A 9225-nucleotide genomic window follows, 5' to 3' on the forward strand; every position below is an offset into this window, starting at 1 on the left:
CATTTGGAAGATGGGGGAAGGGCCAGCTACACTAGGGTGAGAAAGTAGTAGAGGGCAATCCAGGTCCAATGGGAACAAACCAACTCCAGCAATCCAGTAGCTAGAAGCAGAGCAACTGGATCAAAAAGGACTTTGAAAATGTAGTAAGGGAGGTAGAGGAAAAATTGGGAAGAGAAATGAGAGTGATGTGGAAAATCATGGAAACCAATCAACAATTTAGTAAAGGATATAACAAAAAAAACTGAAGAAAATAATCATCTTAAAAACCAACTGAACCAAATGGAAAAAGAAGTCCAAAAAAAAAAAACAGTGAGGAAAAGAATGCTTTAAAAAAGCAGAATTGACCAAATGGAAAAGGAGATACAAAAGTTCACTGAAGAAAATAATTCCTTAAAATATAGAATGGAGCAAAGGGAAACTGACTTTGTGAGAAATCAGAGCAATAAACCAAAACAAAAGAATGAAAAACTAGAAAAAAATATGAAATATCTCATTGGAAAAACAATTGGCCTGGAAAATCAATTCAGGAGAGCTAATTTAAAATTATTGGACAACTTGAAAACAAAAATAAAAAAAAATCCTGGGGGCAGCTTGATGGTGTAGTGAATGGAACACTGGTCCTGAAGTCAGGAGGACCTGACACTGAAAAATTACCTAGCTGTGTGACTGTGGGCAAGTCACTTATCCCCACTGCTTTCCAAAAAACAAACAAAAAAAATTGCCTAGACATCATCTTTCTAGAATTTATCTAGGAAGGCTACCCAGATATTCTAGAAGCAGAGGGTAAAATAGAAATTGTAATAATTCGCTGATTACCTTATGAAAAGATATTACAAAAGGAAAACTTGAAAGAATATTATATCCAAATTTCAGAACTTCCACATCAAGAAAATATTGAAGTTTTCTTTTTCTAGAAAGAAGCAATTTAAATATCTTGGGACCAAGTAGCAATTCTAATCAATGCAAAGATCCAATTCCAAGGATGAAAAATACTGATTGCTTGCAAGGGAGAAATGATGAACTCTGCATGCAGTTTCACTTACGTAATCTTTCTTGCTTTTTTTTAGCAAGACTAATAGACTAATATATTTTGCATGATTTTCCATATATAATTGACATCATATTGTTTACCTACTAAAGGGATGGAAGAAAGTCTGGAGGAAAAGAGAAAATTGGTAGCTCATTTTTTTAAAATGAATGTTAAATTAAGTATATTATTTAAAAAAGAAAAATCAATACAACATAAAAAGTAAAATTATAATTGTGAAACATATTAATATTTCTGAAGTGCAACCAGAGAAATTTTAAAAGAAAATTTTTATCTTTAAATACTTATATCAGCAGAAAGAAAAAAAAAGAAATAATCAGTGTACTAAATATAATGGGAAAATATAATCTGGAAAATCTATAGATTAATAATCCCAATAAACAAAAAAGTAAGCCTTCCAAAGTCAAAGAAGAGGTTTTAAAAATTGGAGACCAGACTAATTAGAAAACAAATAGTGAAGTGGCAAGACAGCAGCAGCAGAGGACACACGTGAGCAAGAACAAAAAGAAACATATAAGTTGACCAGTTCATTGATTTGTTTGCTTGATTATACATCTTTGTTATAAGGAAAGGCTACTACTTGACCATTGACCAGTGTGGAATTAGGTAGTGATAGATATTTTAAAAAATAATATCAGTGAAGCATGGTTAAAATTTCCCTGATAAAAGGAAGGATAAGTGCAGGAGGAGCTACAAATAGAAGAATTTTTATTACTATTTTGCTAATATGTATATAGGTACACACACACATATAATATATAATATATATATATATATATATATATATAAACATGTTATGTGTATCTCTATATGCATATAAGTGTAACAGTGTACATAAATTCTTGAATAATTTCACAGCAGCTCTTATAGATTCAATTATAGGGATGGTCCTGTGCAGATGATCCCCAAATAAAGAGATTCAGCTCTTTCTTGACTTCTAGTTCCACATTGTCAAGTATTTTCTTGTTATTCTACCTGATATACTATCAGTAACTAAAACTCATAAAGAGTACTGTATTGTCCTCATTCCCTCAGTCAATCTTCTTAACTTCTCCATTTCTTTTGATAGTGTAACATTGTTTCCAATGATGCTGGTTTCAGACTTTGAACAATTTACATTTGACATCTTTATTTTAAAAAATCCCATCTTTGTAACATTTCTCTCATTTTGACTCTCTTGGCTTATATCCTAATTCAAACCTCTGATAACCTTTCTCCAGAATCATTGTCAGAGTCTCTCCTAATTGGTATCACTAAAGTCAATTTTTTCCCTTTCCTGATCTCTATGTCTTTATATTGCTTAGTAGTCTCAGAACATTCACCTTCTGGCATAATACTCTAAAGACAAAAATAGTTAAGGCATTGAAATCATAGAACATAAACTCTTTGAAGTCAGTTACTGGTTTTTTTTTATTTGTATCTGGAACATCTATCAGGAAAAAAGTTAAAATAAGGTATCCAACACATTGGATAGACCCCATATGGAAAAATTAAACAAAGAAACTTAACAAGAGCCCTTTAGGATGGACATCAATGATTGGGTTATAACCTATATTATTTTTAAAAAACTACCAAATTGAAGAGATATCAAACTCTTTTGGAGATAGTATTTAACCTGATAATACATTGTTCTTTAGAACAAACCAATGATTCCATCAGTGCACTAAAGGACTTGATATATTTTTGTTGAAGTGTTGAATTGAATCATTGCTTCCTTGACAATGGTGTATGCATTTTAGGATGTGTATATACCAAAGCTATGCCTGTATGCATTCAAGAACGGGGTTGATGCATGGGAAAATGAATTCAACAGTGACACTGGACTCTGTAATCTCCCACATTTATTCTTTGTTCTCCCACTGATATTGGGTTGCAAAACATTGTCTCTCTGTCTATGCCTGGCACTCTGTGCTCAGACTAGATTCTAAAAATCTCTCATCACATAAACCACCCACTTTCAGAATCTTCATAATGATATATATACATGATCACATATGTATCTCAAAACAATATGGTGAATTAAGTACAATAAGTATTACTGTCCCTATTTTACAAATTAAGACATGAGGCTCATTAAAGTTAAATTAATGGACCAGATCTATATAGTTAATATCAGAAGTAGTTCTTCTTGGCTCCTAAACCCACAATATCTATTTGCCATACTGCCTTATGATTCCTGGTATAATATTACTGGTATTTTGTCCACTTGTCTCATGAAATGTTTCTATTGAATACAAACATGGGTTAGGGGAAAATCCAAATACAAGTTTGAAAGGCATTTAGCTCTGAGAATAGCATTCAGCCCATATCCATGGTCATGTCAACCATAATTTAACCATATATTCACACAATTATTTTCCAGCAGTTCTGACATGCTAATATTATAGAATTTTGTGAGAAAACTTTCCTCTAGTGATAAATTTCTGGATGGCAATCTGAACATCCCTGTTTCTGAGGCTATAAACCATGGGATTCAGCAAGGGAGTGATAACAGTATAAATCACTGTTACCAACTGATCTTTGTCAGATGTGACCTTGGTTGATGGTCTCAAGTAGACAAAGGATGCACATCCATAATGGACTATAACTACTGTGAGGTGGGAGGCACAAGTAGAAAAGGCCTTCCGCTTCCCTTCAGTGGATGGAATCCTCAATATAGTGTTAACAATGAAGCCATAGGAGATGCAGACAAGAATCCAGGGGACCACAAGCACCAGGACACCACAGACAAATATAATCATCTCAGTGAGATGGGTGTCACCACAGGCAAGGTGAATAAGAGGTGAAATATCACAGAAATAATGGTTGATCCTGTTTGAGTTACAGAAGGGAAGATTGAAGACCAAGACTGTGCAAACCATTGAGATCAGTAATCCATTCACCCCACAAGTAGCTGCTAACAATCTGCAGGTCCTCCAATTCATGAGCACTGGGTAGTGCAAAGGGTGGCAGATGGCAGCATACCGATCATAACCCATTACACTCAACAATAAACAGTTGGTGATAGCAAAAGAAAGAAAAGAAACCATTTGGATAGCACAACTAGTGTAGGAGATGGCTCTGAGAACAGAAAGCAAATTGAGAAGCATCTTGGGCAAAATGACAAAGGTATAACAAGTCTCAGAGACAGAAAGGACACCTAAAAAAAAGTACATGGGGGTGTGAAGGTTGTGCTCAAGGAGGATGACTGTAACAATGGTGATGTTTCCACACAGTATGATTATGTAAAGGCTGAAAAAGAAAGCAAAAAGAACAATTTGTAGTTCCTGAAGATTTGAAAATCCCAGCAATAGGAATTCAGTGACCATAGTAAAGTTCTCTAGAGGAAGCTGTTCCCAGGAAATGAGCTGTAGAAAAGAGCAAGAAGTAAAAATGATGAACTAGTTCTATAGACTGAGGGAACTGGGGCATATTTATATTTATATTTACTTTTCTACTTTTCACTATCCTATTTTCTTTCAATAAAACAATTAAGTAAGGTGAAAAGAAAAATGAAGAGAAGTCTAAATGAAAGGGGATAGAAGCTCTAACAGATATTATTATAGTAATGAGGGAAGCTATCATACTGAAGGGATTCCAGTGGAATGAACAACTGAAGAATTGAAGATGGTGAGAAAATAGTATCTTTAAGTATATGGAGAGTTGTGATGTAGTAGAGGGATTAGATTGATTTTCACTTAATGAGAGAGGGCAGAACTAGTAGCAATACACAGAGGCTGCAGAGAAGATTTTAGCAAATATATAAGGAAAATTATTCTTAGTAAAGTTGAAAACATAAAAGATAAATATTGCTGTGCTCCTGTGACTTTTCATAGACATTCAGAAGAAGAGCTGTGGCAAAACAAGCATTGAGACTGAAAGGGGCCATTAAGATACAAGAAGCTGAAGATGTGAACCTGAGAACAAAAGGATAGAAGTAAGATAGATGAGTGGTAAAGCAGTACATCGAACCTGAGACCAGGGAGGACAAACTAGCAATTAAGAAATTTATGAATAAATAACACAAATGGAGTCCAATAAGTAATGCTTCTTTCCCTGGATTTCCCAAAGATAGTGATAACTGTGTCTGGGAGTCCTGTCACAGTCATTTTTATTTTGCTTAATTGTTTCTATTTCTTTATTACTTGATAATATTATTAATAAATTACAAAAACAACCAATAATGATTATTGACTAAGACTATAAGTTTGAGAATTGGGTTGAAGAGAAGAGAATTTAGGGTGTAGATTAAATGATAGCTCTGTTTTATACAAAGGAGAACAAGACAAAGTTGTTTAATTTCCATGTAAGCTATGATCAGCTCTAAAATTTTGCTTGCAAAATCTTGCTTCTTTCCTTCTGTTACAGTCACCACACTAAGGATGCTATTGATTAGTTTTCATATTTTTTCCAAAATTTATATATGTGTATGCAAGAGAGATAGACAGTGACAAAGGGACAGAGAGAAAAAAGGAAATAATAGGAAGAAAGTGATCTTATATGTGAAATGTTTTTAATCACTATTTTTGTAGTAATAATAAAATCAAAGATTTCTCCCCATACCTTTAGTAACTGCCTTTTGCCTCTTCAGAAAAGAATTTATTTCTCAATGCCATAAATATTGTGTCATTTCTCCCAAAGGTATCTTAACTGTACAATAGATTTACACCAGTTGTTTTTCTCAACTTTGATCTCTTCAGATCCATTTCTAACTCCTCTATAAACATTACAGCACTATGATATTTAAAGAAATTTTACATATATAAACATAAACACATAAAAATATACATATACATATGTCAAATGCATGTGTAATTGCAGTCATTTTCCTTCTTTCTTCTCCATTATTATTTTAGTTTTCTCATTAAATGTAATAAGGTTCATTTTCCTTAGTTTGACCTCTTGCCAAGAAATTTTTGAATGCTTTTATTACACTTCCTTCAAATAATAAAAAAATTCTAATAGTCACACCTTTGCTCAAATAATCTCAGTGGATTCTTATTGACTGTGGAATAAAATACAGTCTCTTTCAGTCTCACCTTCTAGTTCCCATTTACCTTTCCAACTCAATTAATAGTCCTTCACTTGACTCACTCTGCATTCTAGTTTTTTACCATCTTTTGACAAGTCCTCAAGTTTATCAAAAATTCTCACTATTCAAAATTACTGTCCCTCATACCTAGAATTATTCTCACTCACCTATTTTTTGAAATTCTTCATTTCCATGAATGCTGCCATTTTGTCCTCAGTTAACTAAAAAATAGTCTGCTTCAAATTACCCTAAAATAATTGGTCAACATTTAACTTTATACAATCTACCTTATCTCAGACTGTCTGACATTTCAGTAAATTCTTCACCTGTAGATTTTAAGTTACTTGAGGTAAGAAACAGGTTTGTTTTATTTCAAGTTTTAGGTCCTGTGCATGATGTTCATCAATACTTTCTTGTTTCCAACTAATTAGCCTTCTGGCTTTTCATTTTTACTTATTTGAAGAAAATATATGCTAGAAAAATTATTAGAAGCAAATATTAAAAGCAAAAAAAGCTTTTGAGGAGAGACAGGATAAAAAGGAAAAAAAGAAGAATATACAAAAACAGGCAGGAGGAAAATACATAGCTAGTTAGAATGACTATCAAATTGTTGTTCAGTTGTTCAGCCATGTACAAGTCTATGTGATCTTTAGACTTTGTCCACAGGATTTTCTTGGAAATGATAATAAGGTGGTTTGTCATTTCATTCTTCTGTGTATCCCCATTTTAGAAATGAAGAACTGATACAAATAAGGGTAAAGTGACTTGCTCAAGATAACTCAGTAAGTACCTGAGGACAAATTTGAATTTGGAACTTCCTGAGTCCAAGCCCAGTGTCACACCACCTACCTTCCCTAAACTACTAAATAGAAGTGATAAAACTTATTGTGAAAATAAAAGTTCATTCAATTAATAAAGTCACAGAATATCAGAGTTAAGAAGGATTATTTATGTTACCAAATCAAACATACATCTGAATAATAAATTCATCTGCAACATCACTAACAAGAAATCAGTGAGTCTTAACTTGAAGATGTCCAGTTAGAAGAAATATCCCTTCTGTCAAGGCAATACATTACTATATTGGAGTGCTCTAATTGTCAGAAGAATTTGTTTTCTTATAAATAAGTAAATAAGTCAAATAAATCAAAGTTGATTTCCTGCTACTTCTGGCCACTGCTCCTTTTTCTGTCCCCTGGGACCATGAAGAACAAGGTAATCCATCTTTCACAGTACCATGCTTTCTCCCCCCATTCAGGTCCACAATACATATTAAATAATCCAGAACAAGTTTCAAAGCTTCTCACTACCCTCTTCATCTTTATTTGAATATGCTACAGCTTGATCCATGGCGTAATTCTCTCATGCTTATAGACTTTGGACACTTAATATAATACTTCTCTTAAGCTCCTGTCTTTCTATCTCTACTTTTTGATTCATTTATGCCAATTCCCTCTTTCTCCAATTGCCTCCTCTCCAATTTCCACCTATGAAAATGAAACCCATTTTTTAAGACCTAGTTTAAATGCCACCTCCTCTAGGAACTATTTCCTTACCTTCTTAGCTTGAAGTGTTTTCTTCCTCTGAAATTTTTTCACATATATGTGTGTGTGTGTATGTGTGTGTGTGTGTGTATCTGTGTCCATATCTCAACTATCCAAATAGGCAGTTGGTACTTTAATGAAAGTGATTGTATTTTATTTACTATTTATTTCTTGATGTCTATTACAGTGTCTGATCCAAATGACCTAAATGATTTTGATGAATAAATGAATGAATGCATATTAGATAGTTTGATCCTATGTTAAAAATCCCAGCTCTGCTACTTTTTTGCTGAATACCTCCAACAGGATACTTAATATCTTGAAGCTTTGTTATTTTTTGATTTGTTTTGTTTGTTTTTGTTTTTTTCTTTTGCATTAGTAAAATATGAAAGTCATAGAAGATGATCATTAAGGCTACTATCAGCTCAAAATTTTGTTCCCTTGCTATCTGTTCCCAAGGCTAATGACACTAATCCAGATGGAGGAGAAGGAGGGAAACTCATTGCCTTTTCTTCCTGTTATATTACTTTGTAAATGTGTCGTCAAGTATTTTGCATGAATAACTTGCTGTGACTTTTCAGCAAGAATGAAAACTACTTAAAACTAGAGAAAGGTGATATCTCTGTGTGCAAATGTTTGTGTGTAAAATTATATAGATAGAAAAGTCCTTTATCTTTCAATATATATGCATATATAATATAGTTGAAATGTAAAATAAATTGTTAAAATACACACACACAATATATATATATATATATATATATATATATATATATACTCACATAGACATATAAGTTGAGAAATCCATATAAAATAAAATACTGAATCACAAGAATTAAAATCTATTATCTTATTTGATCCCTACAATAATTCAGAGAAATATACTATTATTCATTGCTAAATATAGTTGGACTGGGAGTTGGAATTCCTTAAAACTCTAAAATTCTTTAAACTTAGTTTTATGGAAAATAAAATTAAGACCCAGAGACAGTAAGTGATTTGTCAAAGCTTGAAAAGCTGGCAATTCAGGTCAGGAAGATAATCTAGATTGTCTGACAGTGAGCCCTTTACTTTCTCTAAAGCATTTTCAAGGACAGAACAGAGTTGCTTGTTTAGACACCACAGCCAATCTAAATTACATGCCAATGGAGGATGAAGTCAGTGCCAGTACTGGAGGAATGGCCAAGTGACTGATGGACTTTTGTTGATGCAGCAAAACCTCTAGGATCCTTCTGAGCCCACTGGACTTACCTCATCTATATTCAGGCTCTTCATCTTGGAAACTGTAGGAAAGATGTCCCCAGATTCAGAAAGGAAAGAGGAATCCAAAGAGAACAAAGTTTTCTAGATAAGGAAGAAAGCCATGGTATAGCCATTCTATACTTCAAACACTCATTCTTTCACCATGAAAAGTACAATAGGCTTCTAATTAGTTTTCCAGTCTCAAGCTTCTCCACTCAGAACCACTCTCCATCCTCAACTCAGCTGCCAAAGTGATATGTGTCTGATCATATCAATTCTCTTAGTCAACAAACAGCACAGTTTCCCTATTCCCTCCAGTGTCATACCTAAAGGTTTCTGTTTGGAATTTAAATCTTATTATAACATGACCTTTCCTTCCC

General features: G+C 33.3%; 1 protein-coding gene across 1 annotated transcript; it reads right to left on the reverse strand.

The window, feature by feature from the left end:
• Window positions 1-3429: 3429 nt before the first annotated feature.
• LOC141512007 (olfactory receptor 10R2-like) lies at window positions 3430-8979 on the reverse strand. The gene is given in 3 exon segments (XM_074220936.1): window positions 3430-4395; window positions 8855-8892; window positions 8895-8979. Coding segments are annotated over 3 exon segments (1089 nt in total).
• Between the last annotated feature and the right edge of the window lie 246 nt (window positions 8980-9225).

The sequence above is a fragment of the Macrotis lagotis genome, chromosome 2 (assembly GCF_037893015.1).
Source record: "Macrotis lagotis isolate mMagLag1 chromosome 2, bilby.v1.9.chrom.fasta, whole genome shotgun sequence".
NCBI lineage: Eukaryota > Metazoa > Chordata > Mammalia > Peramelemorphia > Peramelidae > Macrotis > Macrotis lagotis.